General features: G+C 41.4%; 2 protein-coding genes across 2 annotated transcripts; one reads left to right on the forward strand and one right to left on the reverse strand.

The window, feature by feature from the left end:
* Positions 1-262: 262 nt before the first annotated feature.
* On the forward strand, positions 263-2,105 carry LOC129733755 (peptidyl-prolyl cis-trans isomerase, rhodopsin-specific isozyme). Its single transcript, XM_055695279.1, has 4 exons — positions 263-432; positions 498-708; positions 1,572-1,917; positions 1,979-2,105. The coding sequence occupies exons 1-4, from the start codon at positions 388-390 to the stop codon at positions 2,079-2,081; spliced, it is 705 nt and encodes a 234-aa protein (XP_055551254.1). The 5' UTR covers positions 263-387; the 3' UTR covers positions 2,082-2,105.
* A 302-nt stretch (positions 2,106-2,407) lies between these two features.
* LOC129733756 (protein split ends) lies at positions 2,408-23,043 on the reverse strand (the record flags this gene model as incomplete). The annotated part of the gene is made up of 10 exons (XM_055695280.1): positions 2,408-5,416; positions 5,814-6,199; positions 6,266-6,589; positions 6,654-6,820; positions 6,885-6,964; positions 7,098-7,178; positions 7,715-7,869; positions 7,970-10,084; positions 10,246-20,433; positions 20,712-23,043. Coding segments are annotated over 10 exons (16,116 nt in total), but the record flags the coding sequence as incomplete, so codon positions are not given.
* Between the last annotated feature and the right edge of the window lie 1,957 nt (positions 23,044-25,000).

Raw genomic sequence — 25,000 nt, forward strand, 5'->3', positions numbered from 1 at the left:
AAGCTCAGGATATTGTAAAATCTTTCACTTTTTGTTAATAGTTTAAACAGTTTGAAAGGTTACTAATTCAATTGTTACGTGGTTTTCACGAATACGACATATACACGAACGGATAAAGCAAGAGATTGTATTGTTTACTAAACCAGTGACTCGCCATGCGTTTCTCGCATAAGCTACCGAAAAATCGATACTACAAAAACCGAAGTTCTAAGGTTTCCTCTCGCAGACTAGCTGACGAAACCTGGTGTTCTAGTATATAATATAACAAATATCGGTTAGTCCACATTAGGCCGTCAACAGTCGATGTAGTTCTTTTTTTTCGAAGAGTCATTTATTCTAGGAATTAAAGTTTATTGTACTCAGGAAGATATACACCTAACAAAGAAAATGTCTTGGATCACGTGCTGGATTATACTGACTCTAACGGCAGCTGTGAGATTCGCGAACACACATATTGTGAACAACGTAATTACTACGACTAAAATTTGAATTTCCAGACCCGGTCCGCCTTATTTAAAGTGACGTCGCAGGTCTTCATGGACATTTCGATTGACGGTAAGGTGCACGGCCGTATGGTGATTGGGCTCTTCGGCGAAGAGGCACCGAAAACAGTGGAGAATTTTCGAGAAATTTGTATCAACGGTATCGAAGGGATTTCTTACAAAGGGAGCCGAATTCATCGTGTCATTCCGAAGTTTATGATTCAAGGTAGGGTATCCATCAAATCCATAGAATTTGGAAAGGCCTTCCAAAAAGCGATTTCTGTCTTCCTCATCGATAAGAAGTTATAATTTCTCTCCAAAATCATTTCTATTACGATGAGTTGAGCAGTGGCACAACCAATCCAAATTTACCAATCAACTCTATTTATTAGTTGATCACTATCGAGTATTCTATTATAGGAAAAGTTGAAAAGCTGAAAAAGTACAACTTTTCGTACATTTAGTGAATCAGAAACTGTGAGTTTCCACTTCGAGTACTGTGGAAATTGTCCGAACCTACTTGATTACACTGGTAAACACAGGTTTTGCCCTAGAGCTCAAACTGAAAAAATGAAAGATTATCATAACTTTTTAACCATGGAGTTCTGTGAGTGTTGGAGCCTCAAGCAAAGATAACATTTTCAGAGACCTAAATGAGTTTTCCAGTAACCAAATTTAGAAGTGACGAATCCGGTGTGCAATTACTCTGCGCCCTTTTGAGTCATTTACTGCATTTACTTGGGGCACCAAATTCTCAGGAAGGTTGAAAAACTGTAATTCTTTTTAGAGCAACTTTTTTTTCGGAATTAGATTACTAGTTAGTTGTGTCAATGCACAGTACATTTGATTTTCACGCCAAAGGTTTTCAAATTACAAAAAGCGTTCATATCGGTTAAGTCTTCGCTGAGACATATTGTGTAGTCCAAATGGAACTTATAAAAACGGATACGGACTATGCTTACATACCTACATACACAAACATTTGTTCAAACTTAAACGTGTTTGTAATTTAAGTACACAATCTAAAAATCATAGTGACAAATTGCATTTACCATCGCTGTTCAAATAGCATCATTAATCTTTTCTCAGGTGGAGACATCGTATCGGGTGATGGACACGGCTCAATCAGTATTTACGGCTCTTACTTCGACGACGAAAATCTCAACATTAATCATACCAGCTCGGGATTTGTTGCAATGGCCAACCGCGGTCCGAATACCAACGGTTGCCAATTCTACATCACAACCATGCCAGCGCCGTGGCTCAATGGAAAACATACCATTTTTGGGAAGGTTCTCGATGGGCAAGGCGTTGTACATAAGGTCGAACAACAGAGGACGGATACAGATGACTATCCAATACCAACGATCATCATTGAAAACTGCGGCGATGAGCCGATTGCTGAAACATTCATCATCTCTGATGACCCATACGAGTAGGCTCTTTTTTATTTAAAGTAGTCGTTTTGGTTTGTAACAATTTGTTTCATTTTTCAGTTTGTGGGCCTGGATTAAGGCAGGTTACTTTCCACTGGGGATGAGTTTCTCCATATTGGCATTTTTCCAATACGTGATTAGAAAGCTTGATGTGTATACTTAGAATACAAATGCTGATTACTATGCATGAAGTTGTTTGCACACTTTGTCAAACTAAATGAAAAACATTAATTAGGGAAAGAAATTACCAATTAATCTTTTGCCTAGAAATTGACTGTTAGCTGTGATTAAGGTAATCCCATTCGTGTCACTCAGTTTGGAACTACGCGTTTGCTGAGTTTTCAAATGCCTAACGTTTGCAATTCACTTCTGTCCAAGCACTTTTGGTGATTCATGCGTTATCTGATTCCTCACTCAAACTAAGTAGGTAACGGTTTGAAAGAAAATGACTTTCTTTTGACTACTTCTGCTATCAACAATTACCTGTCATAATTTTTTAAATATTTTATTCTTGCAATTTTAATCATTAATTATAATCAATATGTACAAAATATACAGAAAAAGGTACATTATATTCATTTATGATGATCACAATCAGTTAATAATAATATTACGCTGTTTCAACTTTTTTTCATTTTTCTTTTTTTCTTCTTAAATAATCGTATTTTTGTGGGTGTGTGTGTGTTGTAGGTTTTTCCATTTACAGCAGCTTTAATCTAATGTTACAGTTTCTTGCCCATGCTTGTGTGTGTCTTTGTATGTGTGGCTATTAATTGGGTGTTTCATCGTTTTTTTTTGCAGGGATTCTATTTTTAAACTGATTACCGCTTCGCTTTATATTGATGATATTTCTACTAGATATTTGATCGCTGCTTTCCAATTGTTTTCTCTATTATTATTTTCTGTGTTTTGTAGCTTCTCCAACTATTAGGTAAGTTACTTTTCTGCTTGTGTGTTGATTGATGACGTCTCCAGTGCCTAGTAAAAGATGGTTGGGTAATTTATGTAAAAGGACTCTTGAAACGAGAGCACCAGCGAGAGAAATCGGCGAAAAAGCTGTGCTCTTTGCTAGATCGAATTCAGTTCTTCGTATTTGCTAGTTTGCATGTTGATGTTCAGTAATCTATTTTATGTTTTCATTGTTTTGTCGCGAATTTTACGTAGAGTACATATATAATTTTGCTATCTAAATATTTCTTCGATATTACATATTATTCTGTTTCTGAATTCTGATGCGTTCATTTTCACCAAAGTCATTATTTCGGCATGATTTTATTTGCTATCATTTTTGTATTGAATTTTCTTGCAGTTATTAACCTTTTTTTCTTATAATGGTTTTACAACGGCGGATGAGCATTTCTCCTGCCAGTTTACTGAGCAATGGATTTGGTTTCCTTTTCTACATCTACATCATATAAAAGTTCACCATTCGTCACCAAAGATAAATACGAAAGAGCAAGAAAACAACTTATTTTTTAGAGCTGCCAAAAATGTATAACTCTTACGTTATGGAGTAGATTTTTCCACACGTTTGAGTTTTGTGCACATCAGATTTTGCAGACCCACAGGCTGATTCCGTAGTGCAACTCAAGAGAGTCTATCCATACGGAAAAAGCATTCCCAAGTGTAAAGAAAAAAGAAGACACTTCCCACATTCAATGCTTTCTATACCTTCTTGTAAACGATCATGATTGTTATGATTTTAATATTTTTAACAGCTTGGTTTCCCTCGTGGCATATATACAATTATTGATTTTTAATGTTCTTGAAATTTAGTGGGTATTTAAACGTGTGTTTTTTAGCTTCAACCCCAATTTGCCGTTCTCTTTCACACACACTCACTAAAACTGCTTAGGTCTTTAAAGATTTTCGATTTAGCGACTATTTTTACCTTGTTTTTCATTTGTTAAGATTATATTTACAATCGAAAAAAACTTCATTTATCGCTAAACCCTAAATTACACCTTCTTACTTAAAACTGAAACAATAACGCATAGTCGTAGGAAACTCACGTTACCAGCATTAAACTTTACTCTCGTTTCGTTGATCTGTGTAATATTTGACACAGATTTCTTCTATTCCGTCCTCAACGATATTTAGAAACAGTTATAGGTTTTGTTCACTACCATGAGTTTTTATCAATAACTTATACAATAATTGTATATTATACAGTGTTATCCCCATTTGTTCTTTTTCTTCTTCATCGTGTGTGTGTGTGTATTTGTAATTCTAGCTCCGCAGCTTCAACAATTACACACTTACTCTTTATACAAATAATATAAATATTATACGACATCTCCGCATTACGACAAATTCAGGTGTTTGTTAATTCTTCGAAAACCGAAAAAACTGCAAATCTATTTTACACATTCGTTAACAAAAAACAATAGTCAATAAATTAGTGATAAGAAGGGATTATAGAAGTGAAACTCTTCTCTAGAATAGTCACAGAATCGCGACTAAAAGTACAAAGACCAAAATCTAACGGAAGAAAAGCAATTACAATTACTCAACATGTCGCTTGGCGCGTTTCCGATCTTTCCTTTTTTTGTATCTTTGTTTTGCGTGCTTTTTCCTCTTGCAATTTAAAGAGTTCATAATACTTAAAAATTATGATCAAAATCACAGTTTTCACGTAGACGTCATCCCTACCCACGCAATTTTGCGTGGACAAACAAAGAAAAATCGTTTTCCAAATCATCACTGAAACTGTCATATATGAATTAGAAACAGCTTTTTGGTGGCTTTTCTGTACTTCTCTGGCTCTCTTTTTTTTTCTTCTCTTTTATCGCTAGCAAGTTTTATTTTTGCAGTTATGTTTAAGATTATTTAACCATTTATCAATAGCTTCTTATAAATTACCACTTTTATTTCTCTTTCTTAACATATTATTCAACAACTTATGCTCAACACTAGCATCTCTTATCATCTGCACTATCTCTACCTTCTCCCAACTTGTCTTTCTGACTTTAAAAACCTAAATTATCACTGCTTTCATGAACGGTTTAGGGTACAACTTCATTCTCGCCTTATCATTTGCCTCTTTTTCTTTCAGTTTGTCTCTTTTCTCTCGCTAGTAGTACTAGTAAATCAGTAATTTAATGAGATCAATTCGTAGCTTTCCCGCGAACGTTTGAACGTTGCTTTGCTTCCATTACATGATGTCAACGTCAGTTACAAATTACTTCAGTTCAGGATTGTTAAGTCATTTTACACTGTGGCAATTACTATCAGTAGATACTGAATGTTCGCCACCCGGTGCATTAGATCCGGTGCGATACGCGCTAGATTTTCATTAGCGAACTCGCATGACGGAAAGATATGCACCACGTAGGCGGCCTGGGAACTGCCTGGTGCAGCAATGTTCACGATACCGGCCGCCTGTTTCTGCTGTAGGTAAGTGATGAATCCGGTTTGCAAATTGTTCTGCTGCTGAACTACGTCCATACGGTCACGGCCACAGGGCAAGGCAAGTAACATGCAGTGTTCTTGGTCCACCTGAGAAGAAATTGCACAATTCATGAAAATGATTCACCTCAATATCAACCAAAGTTTGTGGGCTCGGATACAAAATACGGGACCTTTCAATTACGAATGTATAACGCTCTGCGAGCAAAGTTACAAAAGTAATTATCGTAAAAAAATAAAAATAGGAACTTGTTTTAATAGTTTTGGTAAAATAGTTGCGTTTTTCAATCATCTTTATAATTAATAGACTTAATTTGTAATCATGCGCGCCAATTCAGCACTACTTAGGGCTAAAAAAAGTCTTTTTGACGCCGATTGATGCGATTAAACCAATACTGTGCTGGCTGCTATACCAACAATAAGCAATCCTTCTCTGAGCACTTGAACATAAACAGGATATATAAGGTTGATAGTATCTAACACTTACCTGCATTTTTCTTGCGACACCGTCAATTTGTGCTGGTTCAAGCCGCATTCGCTGTGCAATTCGCAGCGGGGGCGTCGTTCCGTCGCTATTACTTGGCAGCGAGCTACCAGCAACACCTGGGTTACCGTGGACAAAATGCATCTGTACTGCAGCTTGGTCGTTTTTGAGTGCCAATAAGCCCTGCCACATCACCGGATATCGCTGTAATAATGCTTCCAACGAGTCACTCTGTGTTGGTGCTGCTACTGGACCTCCAATTGGTGGAGTAGCGATTTGGCCTTTACCTCTACCAGCTGCTGCTGAAGTCGGTTGCGATAGAACCGCTGTAATACCTCCGGTATGTGCTGGAAGCGGCCCTGCGGAAATGGGCGTTATTGGGGTATGGCCTAAATAATAAATGCATACTATTAGTTTATAACCGACATAAAGGCGATGCAATTCATTGTAGCTACCTTGTACTGGAACGCGATCTCGCTGTTGCTGCATATCACGTTGCTGCAGCTGTTGTTGCTGAACTTGTTGTTGCGATAGATTCGCCGGTGATGGCGGAGGTGGTGTTTGACTAGGTGTTCCAGGATAGGAGCCCGCCGGGAATCCTCCGCTGGATGTCGATAGATTGTGTGGTCGATGAGCTGGAGGGGGCTCAGCGCTCAGTGAACGCGGTGGAGCGTTAGGACCTCCAGCTACAGGATCGTAGAAACGAGTATTCAGAGAATCCGAGTATGTATGGGGTATGCGTGCACTTCCTATGTATACCTGCGCCACTTGCGGCGAATCTGAGAAATTTTAAGTGTTATAAGTAGATTAAAATTTCGGGAAAGAATTGTAATCTTTAATTACCTGTAGACCTATCTCCGGGGCTTTGCAGGCTGTGAGGTACAGCAGTTGTCAAGGGGCGTGGTCCACTAGATGGGCGTCTTAGTTCCAAAGGAGGGCTAGCTGCAACTGTTTCCTCGATCTCGGAAAGCTCACGCTGTTCGGCCGACCCGGGTAGTAATGGCGATCGACTGCTAATGAAAATAAATTAATAAATTGAGCAATTAACTGTGGAGGGTTATTTTGAACACAAACCTTGGTATATGAATATTACTTCTGCCATACATGTACTTGACGTAATCTCGAGGCATTCCTCCACGGAAAGTGGCATCGGTCTGAAACATTGTAAATTGAAACGATTGTTAAAATTTGATTAGTTTATTGAACAATCATGCTAAAAATTAAAATTTGAAGAATAACAAATCATCCATAAAAAACGCTATTGACATGTACAATGCCCATATGTACCGGTGTAATTGGTGATGACTGTTGTTGATGTGCCGGAGGAGGGCTTTGCCCTCGAGCGATGAATCCGATCAAATCTCCGTGCTGTATGCGATCAGCGAACGACGATTAAATTTCGATGAAAATCCAAAAGGGCAGCGTTCAGAGAGAAGATCAATTCAGTCAAATGTAATGTTGAAAAATTGGAAAAAGCTGACTTTTTTTCTAAACTGAACCAATAAATTTACTCAAATTTCAAGTACAAAGCACTAGTGGAGTGAGAGTACGCAAAAAAAAACTATGTATGCTATTCACATTGACATGATTTAATAAAAAATATATACTTGAAATATATCCGTTAAAGTTTACAATATAAGGTACTGAATAACGCATTTCTAAACTCATCAATAACGATACTGCGTAAAAACGCTAGTCAATTGCCGCTCTGCCAAATCTATGGTTTGCTCACTATTATTTATTGTGGAACATTACAAAATTCGAAAAGAAGTGAACCACCTATTCTGTGGTTCACTGAATATGATAACAATTTGATGTAGGTATGGTCAGAACTTTTGGTTAGAAAAATCTATTTGACGTACAGTTTGGTTATTCTTTATCGAGTAAACTTTACTTGAACTTACCGGGTTGGCTTCGTATGCAACTTGAGAGGACACATTTAATCCCGATTGTTGCACATGCCGTAAATGTGATCCGAGTTGTGACTGCGGAGTCTGACCTGACTGTTGTTGACCTTGCGGGCTAATGGACGGTATTGCCACCCGCCCACTGCTTGCTCCTGTTCAAAGTAGATATCAAGTTGAACACAAGTTAATAAACACTCACTAATACTTTCTAATACTATTCAAAAATGATTGCGTAATATAAAGTCAACGTACCCGCAACAATTGGCTGCTGGCTTTGCATATGAGATTGCTTCAGTGGTGGACTTGCAACGGCTCCGGTCAAAATTTGCGTCGTCTGGTGCAGATGCGAGGACCCAATTCCTTTGCCGCCTTGCTGTTGTTGTATAGTTAGTAATTGTGACGGTTGTTGTTGCGGTGGTTGCTGATTACCACTGGATACCGGTGGGGTAGATATCACATGGTTCACTTTTCCCAACCCTAACGGTTGATTTTGGCTCGCCAACTGTTGAGGTTGCGATGTCAATTTACCAGGAACGTTGTGTTGTACCATTGTTTTTCCACTAAGATGACCACTTGGTTGCATATGAACAAGCGTTTCAGGTGCTCCAACTTTGTGATGGGTATGCTGTTGAAGTTTAACCTGTTGGTGATTGCTGTGAACGGTGGTGATGGTCTTGTGCACAATCGTTGGTTGCTGTGGCCCAGGTGGATTCTGATAGTGTAGCGGAATACCTCCACCTGTACTGGGTCCGGAGATTTGAATCGTCTGGGTTGCATGCTTACCGGGAACGCTGATAGATTGCTGTTGGATTGAACCTTGACCAAGCTGCTGGGGTCCCAGCTGAATAGGACCTTGGTGGATAATTTTTCCTCCAGTTTGAAGCACAGTTGTGTAGCCCGCTGGAAGCTGTTGATGGCCAGAAGGGATCTTGGCACTATGAATGATAATTTGCTGTGTGCCAGATTGCTGTCCTGATTGTATCGGGGTTTGCTGCTTGTTAATAACTTGTGATGAATGTGGTGCTTGTGTTTGTTGCATAACAACGGGCGGTCCGGTTTGACCGGGTTTTGTACCGGCAATCACTACTTGGTGGTGCTGAGGTAGTCTCGGAGAAATTGGCACGTTTCCAAGTTGATGCATGTTTTGCGGTATGTTGATTAACAAATTTCCACTACCAGGTGGGTGATGAATAGCAGTTTGATGTGGTTGCTGTTGTTGTTGAGGCTGTTTGTTGATGAGCGTATGTTTATTGATTGTCATTTGCTGTTGCTGCTGGGGTATTGTGTTCTGAATTATAATTTGTTGAGGCGGTGCGGCCTGAGAATGCATTCCTTGCTGTGACGGTAATTTGATGTTTGTGCTTGGATGAATTTGCTTCCCAGTGGTTGTATGAATAGCTCCTGGTTGTTGTACTGGTATCGACTTATACACAATCTGTGGCTGCTGTGAGGTTGACTGTTGATACGGCTTGTTAGATGGTGCCTGTTGTTGCTGTTGTTGTTGTTGCATCATCTGTTGTTGCGAGCTCAGAACATGCGCCTTTAGAGTATGTGGCTTAGCTGAACCATGTTGAACGACAGTCTGAGGTTGTACATTTGAAAGACCTTGCTGTATCACAACAGTTCCTGTTGCACTGGTGTGTGGTGATGGTATAACCACAGTAGTAGCCGGAATAGTCGAGCTTTGAGAAGTCAATGGCAGTGGACTACTTTGCTTGACAACCATCGATGTGGATATCTTATGTGTTTCCAATGGCTGATGTGGATGAGGTGCTACCGTTGTATTGGGCGTCGGTACTCGGGTAATTCCAGGTGATGGCACAGTTCCAGGCGTTGGTACACGATTCGGAATTGGTGACGCTGATGCCGAAATGGGAGGTGTAGGTGACGAAGTTGTACTTTTCAATTGATCTGCCACATTTTGAGCGTTGACTGCAGCTGCAATTACTTTCTTGAGTGGTTGCGGAGCATTAGCCATTGGTACATACTGACCTTCTTTGCCCGTTCGCATTACCGTTAGCTCACCAGTAACTGGATCTATCAAGGTTAGTGAGTTTGTCGATGGTGCGATAGGATTCATGTCAGGTTTGAATTCTTCGGATGACTTCGATTTCTCTTTAGTCATCATCTTATCTGCAAGTGAAGCTGTCTCGTTCGGTCGAGTAACTGGCACACTCGGAGTTATCGGTGTGGTTGCAGTAAGAGTTCCGGCAACTGACTTTTCATCAACCTTCGCATCGATCTGCATGGGTCTTACCATTGGTCCCGTCGATTTTTCGTCATTGCTATCGACTGAACTCTCAGATATTTTGCGATCTTTACCCTTCCGACCTGCACGTGGTGATTTACGAGCATCAGTTATAGGAACTGCAAAAAAATAGACAATGAAGATCATATAAATGTGTATTTTTCCTAATCAATTTCAAAAGTCTAATATTCCAATCTCAATAATAGGTTTTTAAATTTATCATTTTCATCATTTTCATATGAGTTTCTGATATTTTTTTATTAATTTAAAACCTACTTACCGTTAACTGTCGGTGTCATATGCCTGGTATGTCTTCGAGCTGCCGATTGTGCGGAAAAGTCATCACCAGTTGAAGGTAATGGTGGCTGTTGCGGTGGCAGAATCGTTCCGGCTGGACCACTGGCAGGCATTGCAGCCTGTTGTTGAAATTGCTGACTAACTGATGTTTGTGATTGCTGTGGTACGGCTGACACTGGATGAGATGTAACCCCCAATGATGGACCATTCCGAATGACGTCTTCGATAATATCATCAACTGTAGTGCGTCCATCTTTCTCTAACAAACGTCGTGATTTTCTTGTATTTCCCAAAGGATGAACAAACTCTTCTTTTGAGCTATCGGTAGCTGGAGCGGGAATACTTTGAACCTCCACTGGCGGTTGAGTTGCAGGACAAGATGTGGTTGGTTGCAGCTGAGGATTCGCCAGAATATTTATTGTCGTAGCACTGCTCACAGCGGTAGAAATCAATGGGGCAGTGCTGGTCACTGGGGCTGTACCCAAGTTACCAGTGGTGGCAACAGTAGAGACTGGTGGTTGGTTTTTGATAGTCATTATTAACCTTGGTCGAGTATCAGTTGCTTGTTTATCACCAGACGCCACTTCTTCTCCCGAATCATCATGGAACTCATAGACATCTGATCCAGAGTTAGATGTTTTACCTTTGCCATCCGGTGTAATGGAGGACTGTACGGGCGCAGGACCCCCTCGATTGCTACCACCTCTGCCGCCACCGCGTCCTCTTTTTGCTCCAGTTTTACCGCCTCTTTTTGAAACCGAGCTTACTTCTGTCTCCGGCGTTTTCTCCACTAGAGGTGGTTTGGCTGGAGTGGCCATACTTTCAGACACCTTCCTTCCTCCACGACGACCGCCACGTTTACCGCCTCGAGCGGAGATATCCTGTACTACATTTTCAAGCGTTAGCTGGTCGATACTGTGTTCCTCTGCTGCTGAAGTCGTATCTGATTCACTGGAACGTGTCGATTTGCTTACCATTGAGGCATTAGCAGATTTATCTGCTGTAGATGATGACATGGGGCTCTGTTTCAATTCCGGTGGTTCGTCCAATTTTGAAACTTGTGCATTATTATGTGTTTCATCCGGTTTAGCGGCATCGACAACATTTTCCCCGCTTATATTGGATCCACTGTTGACAGATGATACCTTTGATTTATCCTCTCGGTTGGTCCAGTCTTCTTTGTTCAGTTCGGAACCACCTTCGGAAGCATCGTCCTCCGAACATAATGCATCCACTTTTTTGATGACTGAATCAATAATTGTGTCTTTAGAAGACCAATAATCACTATCTTCTTTGGAATCTCCTTCTTGATCTTCCTGATCTATTCCCAGAACATTGCTGCCACTAGAATTATCGGGAATTTTGGCCACATTTTCCTCTGTCAACATAGATTCTGGCAAAGCTTTTCCTTCATCTGTTACAGATGTCGCTGATGCGGAATTTGATTTTGCTTCTCTCGGAACCGCTATTTGATCATCTGCTGCTGGTTTAGGCTGCTCACTAGCCAGCTGACTGTCTTTTACTTGCATTCTTGTAGGACTCTCAAGGGTAGTCGAAACATCTGCGGATATTTCAGGGTGAACACTGGGATTCGAGGTTATCGTACTAATAGAATTTTGGATTTTATTATCTTCCTTCTGCCTAGCAACAATGACATTGCTCGCTGTTGTTGACACAATTGGTGGCGTAATTTGTCGAACAGATTGGATATTGGCTCCCGTTTGTGCTTGTACTATCGATAGTGGTTGCTGTGGAACAAACTGTTTGACAGCGTGTTGAATGTAAACTGGCTGTTGATGGATAATGGTTTTAGCTGATGTTCCCGGTTTTTGACCTGACTCTAATGTTTTTGTGTTGTGAATTACATAAGTTGTAACAGGCATCGTTGCAGGAGGCACGGATATTTTGACTCCCGATCCCGCTGTACCGGTTATTTCATTGCCAATGATTGGCAAAGTAGATGCAGTATTTGTCATTGTTGTTACTATTCGTGTTCCAGGAGCCATACTAAATGAACTAATGTTCTGTTTGGCCAACACTTGATCATTTGTCTTCTGCGTAGATGGAACTGTCTTCACCTGCGTTCCAATAGGGAGTCGTGCTCCAGTGTGCGTGGACTGAGTCATTTGTCCTGTTTTGTTTGCAAACTGATTATTTGGGCTTGTCGATGACATTAAGATATGTCCGCTTGTTTGATGGATAATCATAGGATGTGAACTCAAAACAGGACTGAGTTGTGGTGATTTACGATTAGGCATTGACTGAGGACGCAATACATTTGGACTAGTTGCTGTTGGTGATGTTGTTCGCATAAAAGGTGTGTTTGGCTGAATTTGTAGCTTAGGAGAATGCACTCTGGGATCACTCACATTCGGTCCACGTGGAGACATCACAGTGTCCATGGTGTGATACACGGTGTGCTGCTCTGGTATATTTATTGTGGGAGGAGCTTGCATAATATACTGATGACGAATTTGCGGTGGCGTTTGGGCTTGGCCTGGTTGAACGCCTACCAATGCAGGTTTCTGTGACACACTCGATATAGATTTGCTTTGAATTGATGACGCAGCAGATGTGAATATGGTTGGTGATTTGGTTGTTGAAGCCACTGCCGGAGCTGTTTTATTATAGACATCTTTGCCAGTAACTATGCTAGACGATGTTGGAATCTTTTGACTTTGTACAATTATAGGAGCCTGAAGCGAAACGGTTGGTTTAGTAACTGTTACTGTCGTTTTGAGAGCAGTGGCTTCTGTAGTTGTATGCGTAACTTTGGCAATCACAGTTGATACTGTTGCATTTTCTTTTGATGCAGTTGGAGGTGCAAGGTTTCCAATGGGAACATTTTTGCCCGGGGTGTCCGGCATTTCCAATTTATCTTCTTTTTTCGCAGAATTAGGAGCAGAAACAGTATTCCCGGCGTCCGAAAATGGCTTGCCGATTTGGCTCAGATCCACATCTGGTGTCTTCGGTGGATTATCAAAGCGTGGCAAACTAGCCGGGTGTTCTTCATCTACTGCATCATCTGTATCGGTGTCGATCTGTAAATCATGTTCGGACTGCGGAGTATCAGGTTTCATATCAAGTTTGATGTGTTCTTCCGTATTCAAACTCAGGATAGCCTTTTTCATCTCTTCATCGTCCTCCTCAGGAATTTGAGCTGGATCAGCATTCAATTGAGAAGACGACTCTTCGACTGGATCGAGCGAATAGTCTATTGAAAAATCCGGAGTATTTGATGTTCCAAAGCTCTCACCAAGCAAAGCCGCAACTGCATCCTCCGTTTCTTCTTGAGAAATAACAGCTCGTGATTTTTCTTCTACTTTCGAGTCCTCCGATTTCTCTTTAAGCGAGCTGTCAACATCCGAAATCTTCGGATCATCTTTTTCGGTTTTCTCTGTGATGAATTCACCCGAGATAGATTGTACGGCTTTCTCGTGCAATTGCTGATCGATCTCTCTGAAGCCTGGAATCATTTTTTCAGATTTTCGCATCTGTTGAGAAGAGTTTATATCGGGATGTCTCGCCAAATGACTATCTTCATTGGTTGATGATATACTTTCTGCGTCTATCTGTTTTGTAGGAGTAGAACATGCTATTTCATGACCAATTGGCGTAGTTGGAGACAAATGTCCAGATGAAATCTGCACCGATGTTGGAAGGGCTGATTGCCGATTTATACACGGCGGACTGTCCTCCAGCAGACATGGTAAACTCGGCGATTGTTTACTTAGATTATGCTTAGAATCTTCCTGCTGCGCTGATATTATATCCAACGATAACTTGCTATTAGTAGGTGTGAAGGGCGTAGTTGTCGGTGGATTCGAGTGATTACTACTGCCACCACTGTTATGATGGTGCTTGTGCTTTTCATCTTTCCCGCGTTTTTTCTTCTTTTTCTTTTCTCTGCGATTATGGTCCGATTCTTTCTTCTCACTAAAGGATGTTTCCATACTGTCATCGCCATCTGTGAAACGAAACACATCCATCACATCAACAGATGATCGTTTACCACTGGTTGCAGTTGTTGACGTTGGTGACGCATCGTCAGCTTTCTGATCAGAATCACTCATCAATTGAGCTTCAAGAGCTCGGCCAGCCTCATCAAGATCGACACTATTTTCTTCTTCCTTCATAGTCATCTCAGCTCTGATCTTTTCGCGTTCCCGACGTTTCCGTTCCCTTCTTCTACGCGACTCCTCTTTAGCTTTTTCCTTTACCGTTAACTCATTTTCACCAGCACCTCTTTCTTGCTGCTTTGATTCTTCCTTAATGCTGGCCTTCTCATCAATTGACTCATGCTTAACTGAGGACTCCGTTTCCACCGATGAATGCTGCGACTCCTCATCAGAAATTGGGCCAAAAATATCTTCCATTTTGTCCTCACGCTTGGTATTACCTGTAGCAAGCTCTGTAACTTTACTACCTTCTTTATGTTTGTTTTTGGACCTCTTCGACTTACTCGATTTCTCATACTCCTCCTTGGTACGATCTCGTCGTTTATCTTTCTTACCGCTATGCTTTTTCTTTGAGCTAGCATAAATTTGTTCATCATTATTTCTTTTGGAAATTTCGCTGATCAGCCCACTACTGTCAGCCGGAGATTGTACCTTTTCGCCTTTCATGTCTCCCTCCGAGCATTCCATTGTTTTGTGACGCTTTTGTTTTTTCTTGTGTTTTTTCTTTGCATCTGAATGATCATAAATTAGCTGATCAACCGCAGTATTGATAGCATTTTTCTTATCCGCATCAGTCACAGTTCCTGTAGTCGGTTCATTCTCAGAAGAAACTGAATCGCAAAGTTGCTCTAAGCATTTGTTAGTATAAGGCGAAACTTCAACCACCAACTCTTTTTTTATCATAGTGGATGGAATAAATTCTGATTTGACGACGCTCTTAACAACATCATCGTCCGACACATCGCTGGTAATCAAGGCCGAAGGAGGCTGCACCTTTGTTTCGACTTTGACAGCAACCTTAGCACCAAGTTCTTCTTGAGTTATGTCTTCTTCACTTTTAATTTCCTGTTTGATTATCAAAGAATCGATATTTTGCACAGAAGTATGAGACTTACTATCATCTTCCACGGCGTTGTGATACTCAGCTTCTCGATCTCCATGAGCAGAATGTTTACGACGGGATAGGGATCCATTGTCTTCGGAATCAGTGTCTGATTGTATCCTAGTTGATCGTGAGTTTTTGCGGGACGCTTTTTTCTCACTAGAAGAGCGTCGTGGCGTATGAGGTGCACGCTTATGCGATTGATCGCCTTCGGAACTTTCGTCGTCACACAGATTATTCAGCCGGTCGCGATTACTTCGAATGCGACTATGTTCCTCTTCCGAATCAGTGAGGAGATGGTCCTTCGTTTGCCGTCTAATACGTGGTGTCGTGGGCAAATGTTCCTCGTCATCCGAAGTTGTGATGCCACTTTTGTTATGTTGATCCTTAGAGTTGTATTTGCTGTTTATCGTGGTATCAGAATTCATACCATCCGTGTCGGAATCTTCGTCCCAACTCTTGGAGCGGTTCTTTCCTTCACGCTTTGCCCGACTTTGTTTTAACTTGGAGAATTTCGCTTTAATTTTTTTCTCTTCCTCTTGCTTTTGCATGTTCTTACAAGACCGTGCTTTTACTTTGTCATACATTGAGATGTTAGGTCCTTCGTCTGGGATATCAAAAATCGAATGCTTCTTGGGCTCGTCTGAGTCATCCGTATCCGAACTATTGTTAATCGGTTTTATACGATTATTTGATTGACTCTTTTTTCTTTTGCCTTCTTCGTCTGCAGAAGATTCCGCTCGACTCAGTTTGCGATCGTATTTTTTATAGTCTATACCACTTTCGCTATGATAACGTTTACTGTAGTCTTTCGAACTTTTTCGTTCTTTCTTATGGTGAACACGCGCATGTTCCTCTTCATCACTAGTGGAGCGATGGTCAGCAAAATGTTCCACAGTGAAATTAACATTCTGTGTATTTTCTTTATCTCTGAATGCGTCTCGTTCTTTTTTAGATTTATGCTTTTCATGGTAGCGATCCTTCTTTTTATGATGATGACTCTGCTGCATTTGTTCTTCTGTCGAAAAAACTATTTCTTTACGCCGTTCTTCTAAGATAAACTGCTGCTTTTCGTCTAAATTATCATTTTTACCTGTGCTGCTTAAAACATTCGCTTGTGGAACTGATTTTTCTGATTGTACGGATGTTATGCCAAAGGATTTGCACGATTTCTCAGAACGCGAGTAACTCTTATGATGCTTTTCTTTCTTTCCCTCTTTTCCAGAGTCTTTTCGTACGGGAATATGGTCACTCTCATGGTTGTCCTGCTTGTGCTTCTTAAGCGCGTTGGGTTCTTCCATGGGAGAATCATTACTGTCCTGAGAGCTCAGTCTACGTTTAGATGAGTTTCGAACAGGTGATGAACTTCCTCCAGAACTGACGGTATCACGGCGTTCTTTTTGCAGATGGTTCACCAACTCGTCGCATGCATTTCTAGTTGAAATATTGCTCTCGGAGTCCAGTGTTTCAAGCGGCGACTCGTAATGTAACCGCATCTTTTCCCTGTCGCGTTTCTCACGATCAGCCTTTTCCCTCTCGTCTCGTTCTTTAAGCGATTTGTGTTCCTTCTCCGTCGGTTTGCTACGTTCTTCCTGCTCATTCCGTTCATTGTCTTCCTTGTGTTTACGCCTCTGTTCCTCATGTTCTTTGCCTTTATGTTCTAAAGCACGCTTCAGGTCTTCTTTCTCTCTAGATAAATGTGATTCTTGAACTGTGCACTCTTTATCCGATGCCTCGCGATCCTGCACATCTTTTTCCTTGCGACTTAAGCACCCACTTTTTAGATTGACGTTATTCACCGATACTTCCAACTTTAGTCGATCGAACTCATTCGCATCATCCGAACCGTTTCGATTGTGACCACCTTTAGAAGAAACACCCGAAGTTGTATTGCTACTGATGCTACTTGAACTGTCAGAGGAATGCCTGTGACTGTGAAGATGGTTTGATTTCACTTGTTTATTGTATGTTCCACCAGGGTTTCCACTAACCGGGAGTGATGGTTGGTGGTGACACTGGGAATGACTCTCATCTTTAAGCGAGGTTTCACACGGTTTTGATTCTAACAATAGAGAATGATTCGAGGAGGTAGTTGGCGTAAACGACCCTGTGGAGCTTGTCGAACATGAGGAAGCCGTCGAGAGTTTCCGTCTATCTTTGTGATGCTTAGTTCCGGAACTGCCATTGCTACTGTGTCTATCCTCTTTTTCGCTATTGCTAGTGCTGCTGTTACTGCCATTGTTGTTAGTATTAGAATTACTGGAATGCTGCTGTACCCCCTCTGTGGAAGTGTTCGTTGAAATTGTCGGTATATTGTTCGATCTAATTGTACCGGAATTTGTACTACCAGGCGGAGCTGTCGTATGTATAGCGTTTTTGGGATTATTAGAGTTTGAAGCTGAAGATGGTTGCAACCTCGGGGTGGCGGTAGAGTTGATAGAAGAACTGGCACCTGTTGATACTAGTGAATCCGTTTGCTGTGCGACCGACGTGGCATCAGTAGCCACAGTAGTCACTTCGATTGGCAATGTCGATGAAGAAGAAGAAGAGATCGTTGAGGATACTTTCAGTGTTGTTATGCTCGTTGTCGTTGCAATAGTGTTCGTAGTTGCTACCGTTGCAGATGATTCATTTATGCTAGTGTTACAACTACTGCTAGTACTCGTTAGGTTATTACTATTACACGTTAAGTTATTATTGTTGTTACTACTAATATTTGTACTTGCTTTTTCCGTTAAACTAATACTTTTGTTTAAAACATTGGTCTTTGGTTTATTGGTTAGGATAGCCGAATTACTCCTGCACAGTGTTGTTGTTGGTGCCGTCGTACCGGAGTGACTACTTGAGGCTATCGCCCAACTATTAATCGGAACAGAGGTCACTGAATTGCTTGTTGCACTGGTGAATATATGCGAAGGAGAGGAAGAAACGGTGAACGGAGTGTTGCTAGGACAATGGGAAGTGGTGATCGTTCCAGCAGTGCTACCGGTAAGAGTTGTAACTGCATTAGTTGTTACTGGTGACGTCACAGATAACGTCGTATGGGCCGCACCCATGGGAGCAGATGCAGTGACAGCTACTGACGGCATCGTAGGTGGGTGACTTGGAAACGGATATTGTAAACTAGACTTCACTGAAGGATTTGGACTGTTATACGGCTGCGGACTATTCATAGGTGATCCAGAAGTGCTACTGCTGCCTAGCCGTTGCAAGCTTGTTGCTGGTGGTGTCTGGGCTTTTAGGGCATGCAGAGGAGACTGCGATGCCAAAATAGTGTTCACTGGCGACACCGTTGCTGAACTCACTAAACCAGTAGCGTTGAAATTAACAGTATTTTTGGTGTAACTAGTAAACACACCCGGTTCGTATTTGTCACTGATGTTTTCCAACCGTTTGAGATCTTCGTCAAAGATTGATTTTCGTGAGAGAACCGACTTTACTATATCGGATGGAGGGACTTCATGTACATCAAGCTCAAGAAACTTGTGTCGGAAAGATGATGTAGAAGATGATGAAACATTAGAAACGGGTGATTGATTGAGGCTACCAGACGTTGCACCGGAACCAATATGATTATGTAGATACAAAGCATGGTTGTGATGTCGTTCACCGAAATGATGATCGGATGTTGCATTATTCAACCGAGTTTGGCTGTTACCAGACCATTTTTCATACATCTCATCTAGCCGGTTTATTCTCTCTTCCAAAGATGGTGAGATTGAGGGACCACCGTCAGAATCGCTTGAATTAGAACTGACAGATGGCGCTCTCAAAGGACTGGCAGGTGCTTGATCTCCATGTTCCAAAGTGTTTGTCGCACAACTGGTAGATGCCTGGGTATTTTCAGTTGCTGTATTGTTCCCTGAACCCAAACTCGGTGGTATCACCAGCGACAGCTTGGAAGGGTGCATTGGCGGGGTACTCGAAAGCGTGTTGTTTAATAGACTAGAATTTGATGCATGTAAAGTTGAACCACTTATAGCAGCACTGGACGACGCGGAACTCAAAGAGCTTAAAGCACTTTGAGACTGTACCGAAGAGCCGGGAACGGCAGGAAATGACGACGACGACGAAAAAGCTTGCTGTAGTGATGAACCAAGCAGAGCATTAGTTGAAGAGTGCGTCGAAACAGCAACCATCGACGTCGAGGATGAAGTCGTTGATGATTGTAACTGTGATTGGTTTTGCAACCGATATTGCTGCAGAAACTGTATCGCAAATCGTGGTAATGGTAAACTTAACGGTTCCTGGTTGTACGTTCGACTAGTGGGTATTCGTCGGGGTTCACTAGGCGGAAGATTCTCTGGTCGTTCATCACAAAGCGGTGTTCCAGGTCGTGATCCATCGGCACTTTCACCTCCACTTGCCTCGTGGGAATGTAATGAGTGTAACTGGTGACCTCGACCACGAGACGAATGGTGGTGCTCATTGGACGACACGGTGGATGCTCCAGCACTTGCAATAACAGTCATACTATTGTCACTGTTCAGGATCGTTTTCCGCCGTTTACTTAACGAATGCGGATAGGGGTGTCCACTATCTAGATGTGATTGTTGTAAACTGGAAGAACTATTACTGCTACTGCTACCATGTCTTTGATGCAACGTAGTGCTGTCAGTGGACGGTCTTCTGCTATTATTGTTACTATGCATAGATGAAGGCGTTGATTGGCTTGATAATGTTTTTGATTGCTGCAAGTTGCAGTCTGAGAGACGTCGTACTTCGACGCATTTTCTGTGATGCGCGACCGCAGAGGATGAAAAACCAGACTGCACACAATTTTCACTACTATTATGATGATGATGCTGATGGTGACTGTTGTAATGATTACCGCTGCTACTACTGCTTCCGTAGTGATGATGCCCGCCGCCGCCGTTTCCTCCAGCAGAGGCCATCACTGCCGAATCGCATGCACTGCTGCAAGCCGTGTCATTCACACCATCCGAAGAATAATGAGGATGGTGATGATCAGATGGGTCACTGCTATGGTGAGCATCCGAATTGTATTTGATACGTTTCTTTGGACTCACTAATTCATCACCACTGGACGGGCATTCTTCTAATTGTTCTAAAATATGCACTCTTTCTTTCTGTAAATATCGTATATCACCTAAAGTTGGTAAATTGAAGAGAAATAAACGAGACACATATCAATTAGCTAAATTGTGGTAGGTACATAGCTATTTCAGAACAATAACTAGACTAGAAAAAAACATGAATTTCGAAGTTCTCCAATCTCTTTTTTAAGGATTTTGCGTATATCAACAAAGCAAATGAGAGCTGCGAAATTTGATAAAATTTGTTTTAAATTTAGTTGGGTTGCTAATGGTCACATTGTTCGTTTTCTATTAGACCAATGGTGTAAGAGCTAAATAGTAAATCACTTACCTGGACTTTTCTCATTTCGTTTCCTGGCTACGCCAACAAGTGGTTCAACCTCTCCCAAGCGGGACTGTATCGACGATGATAACCCGCTTGATGCCACAATCGGCGGAGGAGAATCCGAAGTTGGTGGTGGTTGTAACCGATCATGAGCACTACTCCGCGTGTGACTGCTATTATATCCCCCATCGTGCTCGTATGAATCCTCATGTGAACTGGCAGCAGAACCTTGACTATACTCATCGTAGTTGCGAAACCTCCTTTCATTGCTGTGAGTGCTGTTAGCGCCGTCCAAATAGTAATCATCGTTCGAATATCGAACAATTCGAGATCGAGTACTGGAATTACTTCCTACTCCACCACCTCTATTGGATGAAACAGGTGATGGATCAAGCCTAGGGGAAACTGCCCCACTAAGACTCAGAGGATTACTGGGTCTACTGAAGGAAGCGGCTCTACTTCGACTGGAACCTTCCACGTATCGACTGTTACTATATCGACCGCTGGTACCAGAATCGAAACGCGGTGAACCAAAAGACGGATTGGTTTGTTTGTCCAGTTTATCAAAGAAAGCGTCCTGACATTCACGCGAAGCAAAATCCACTTGCAGTTTACGACCGCGTAACGTCGCACCACGCATTTCTTTCACAGCTACCTGCGCACACTGAACCTGTTCGAAGAAAACCAACGCCAGTTTTCTTTCGCGATCAATGTTCACACGAGAAACGGCTCCAAAATGATCAAACTGAGATTCCAGATATCCTTCCCCAACACTATCCGAAATTCCGTCGATCCATACACAATTTGTGGGCATCGATTTACCAAACCCAAGCTTGATTCGATTGCTACCCAAATGTTCACCGTCCATTTTACGCATTGCTTTCACTACACTAACAATGTCCGAATATTGACAAAATGCGTATGCACTAACTCCTTGTTTCTTGATGTCGATCTCAATTATTTCGCCAAAACAGTCAAAATGTTTCCGTAACTCACCAGCGGTGATATCTTTCTCTAGATTACCGATGAACAGAGTTCGGGTGGACTTGGGATGGTATTCGTCCAACTCCGCCTCGTACGGCCGAAACTCGTTATCGTCAACGTCGTAGCCCTGATATGGCGCTACTTCAATCTTGCAACCGAAAAATAACTTGTCATGGGATACTTCCAATGCTTTTTCAACATCTTCTGGCTTTTTGAAGCACACTAGCGCATACCGATCGGTACTCTGTCCTACAACTTTCACCCATGTCACTTTCCCGTGTTTCTTGTACTCATGAAACAAACCATCTTTCAGCGAAGTGTCGGAAGATCGGGCAGGTAGATTTCGTACACAAATAGCGAGTGGTCGATTATCCTCCGAGTGGCAGTTTAAATTTCCACCACCGGAACCACTGCTACTACTAGCACCTGAACTGCTTCCACCATTATTGTTTCCACTACTAACGGTTACCGCCGACTGTAGACTTCCACGGTTGCAGATTTGCTCACGGTCTAATCGATCCGAGCGTACTTCTCGACCACTACCGAACGGCGCACTGCTATTGCATCCTCCTGGGACAAGTGTAGCTGGACTTCTGGTTGTCGACGAAGTTTCGTTGGACTGGCTTGTTGTTGTACTGTTGGTGGACGAACACGACGAACTAGGTGATCGCGACCGGGATCTCGAGTTGGACCGATCACTCCGACTAATGTGCGTATGTTGCTGCGTGGAATGGCTGCTACTAGTAGCAGCACCGAAGTGGTTGTGGTTTTGTCCAAGATGATGATGATGATGGTGGTGGTGAACGTGATTCGCCGATGAGATCGGAGAGGTATGCCGCGAATGATGCGAAATGTGATGATGTTGCGGCTGATGGTGGAGTCCTCCGTCACTTGGCGATTCTGAGTCGGACGAACGTGATTTCTGTGTCTTCCTCAAGGAAAGCTTGTCATAACTGTTATTATTGCGAATGCGCTCGATGTTACTGGTGGGCAACAGTGCGGGTCCAACAATTCCGGCTGCAGCTGTAGAATTCAACGTGGAAGGCGTTGACGCAGGTGAAGCCGCCGGCGCTGAATTAGAAGTATCTGGATGAACAACGACAGCGCTGTATAGGTTACGTGTGGGCGTCGTTGGACCAGCACCGCAAGTCGGATGCTGCGAGATCGATTGGTTATCGCCGCTGCCGCTACTATTGGTTGCACTACTGCTGTTGTACCAGCTGTTGGACGATATTCGATGATGATTGATTGGGGTCGATCTACGCAAGCGATGGTCGTTAGTGTGCACGTGATAGGAATGGTAATAGTTTTTTTTCGTTTGATTGTATCGATTTGCGTTGTATGTATAGGAAGAGAAAGATAAAAAGTATAAATTAGTTCAAATTGTATGTGGTAATGATGATCTAGTATTGATGACTGAATGTAAGAATGATGGAATGCTCAATGATGTAGATGAAGTATCAAAAGCGTTAAAATCCGATTTGAAATTAAACACGCGACGCGGTTTTGATAAAGTTTAGTAACTTGACAGAAAAATACATCTCACTCTTGTGAAACGCTTAAGTAACGATCTTTGAATGGAAGACAATTTCTTTTTAAACTGAAATACCCCAAAAGTAAAAAGGCTCTACAATACGACCAGGAACAACGTGCACTGAAAACTAGATAGATGCGCTGACCATTAAACGTTCGTGAAATCGTCATCCATTGATCATAAACTTCTCACTTGTATTTTGATGAGCTGAAAAAGTTTATGCAGCATTTATGACGATGCTACGAAGTAATTTTGCAAGGCAACATTATCAACTAAAGTAACGAAAACAGGTAACAATACACGCAACAACTAATTAGTTAAAAGAATATTAATTCGTTTTACCGGGAGATGCTAGGAAGTTTTCGTTATACATGCAAAAATACTGAAGTTCGTCTACGCTCGTTGAGCAAAGCTTGAAAAGTGACGCTAACTCAAATTTTATGGAGGGGTTTAGTTTTAATAGAAGTAGTTTATAGCTGTTTCGTGTTAGGATATTGCAAAACCAAATTTTTCCAGTTACGTCGTAAATGGCATTAAGATTCATAAATCGATAGAACCACTTAAAAAATTACACAAGCCGTTGAGGTCAAAGTTAGTCAGCACTACTAACTCGGTAACTGCTGTTATTTGGAAAATCTCTGCGTTAAGAATTAGAGTAACTTTCGTAAATACTACTTAGAAAAAAATCACACAAAAATGACATGATACATGACTCTTATACTGATTTTTTTGTCCCCAAAACTTCAACGAATGAACATTTTCATTAGCTTTTTATCTAACTATTACAAACGCAAAAAATATATTTCTGTATATAAATTTTGGGAACCTTCCACAATTTTAGTATATATTAGAGCTAAAAAAAGTTATACATTAAATTTAGGTAAATAAAAAAAACATTCAAAGTATCTACTTTTAAATCTATTGAAAACCGAGTTCATGCAAACTAAACTTGTCATCGGCCAAAAACGGCAAACAAGACCACAATATGAGGAACTCATTAATCCAGCTCGAACAGGTTGAGAATGGTTTAACTTGTAAAAAGTGGGTAAAGTAAAAATTTTAACAAAAATGTTTATTAACCAGTTTTAATTCTCAACAATTTCCGAAGATACACTCTACATTATGTGCACCAACACATAAGCATTGGATGTATTGCAAATTATAGTTACATGAGGTCAGAAGGGAATAACGATCGAAAAAATTACGAACGAAAGTATGGAAGAAACATACAAAAGATGCAGTTTCCTTCATCTTCTACAGTTTCACTTTTTTCTGAAGGATTCGTTTTTGCGCTGCAAATCTGAGGAACTCGTTTTAAATCTTACTGAATTGATGATGTTGCTTCATTCTATATTTCCCAGCATATGAATTGAAGTTTATGTGGGTCAGTGCAAGCCCTGCGAATGGTACAGAGTTGAATCGTGGGCTGAGATAAGAATGATTGAAGACTAAACTGCTGTGGAATGCACAGCATGTTTCAATCGAATCACTTTTGCCAGAGAGCGTAGAATGAATGCTCAGTTTCCTTTCATCTCTCGTTGTTCACTATAACATACGGCAACTGTGAAGCAGTCTAAGTAAATCCAAGCTGATTTCGTTATCATGACATTGCACTGCTAAATATTCTTGAGAGCTGAAAATAATACAAACGTGATTAAACTTAATAACTAAAGATGTTCAAATTCTACAGCAATGGCTTACAAACTAATGTAACTGAAGTAATCTTTAATAACAATCAAAGCGTTCTTATACATACTACTATAAAGCTTATATATTA

The sequence above is a fragment of the Wyeomyia smithii genome, unplaced genomic scaffold (genome assembly GCF_029784165.1).
Source record: "Wyeomyia smithii strain HCP4-BCI-WySm-NY-G18 unplaced genomic scaffold, ASM2978416v1 HiC_scaffold_30, whole genome shotgun sequence".
NCBI lineage: Eukaryota > Metazoa > Arthropoda > Insecta > Diptera > Culicidae > Wyeomyia > Wyeomyia smithii.

What these genes read in the sequence shown, in the direction of transcription:
- LOC129733755 (XM_055695279.1), top strand. Translation starts at nt 388, where the DNA reads ATGTCTTGGATCACGTGCTGGATTATACTGACTCTAACGGCAGCT. An exon ending in TCCGAAGTTTATGATTCAAG is followed by an intron (nt 709 to 1,571) that starts GTAGGGTATCCA and finishes ATCTTTTCTCAG; the next exon opens with GTGGAGACATCGTATCGGGT. An exon ending in ATCTCTGATGACCCATACGA is followed by an intron (nt 1,918 to 1,978) that starts GTAGGCTCTTTT and finishes TTCATTTTTCAG; the next exon opens with TTTGTGGGCCTGGATTAAGG.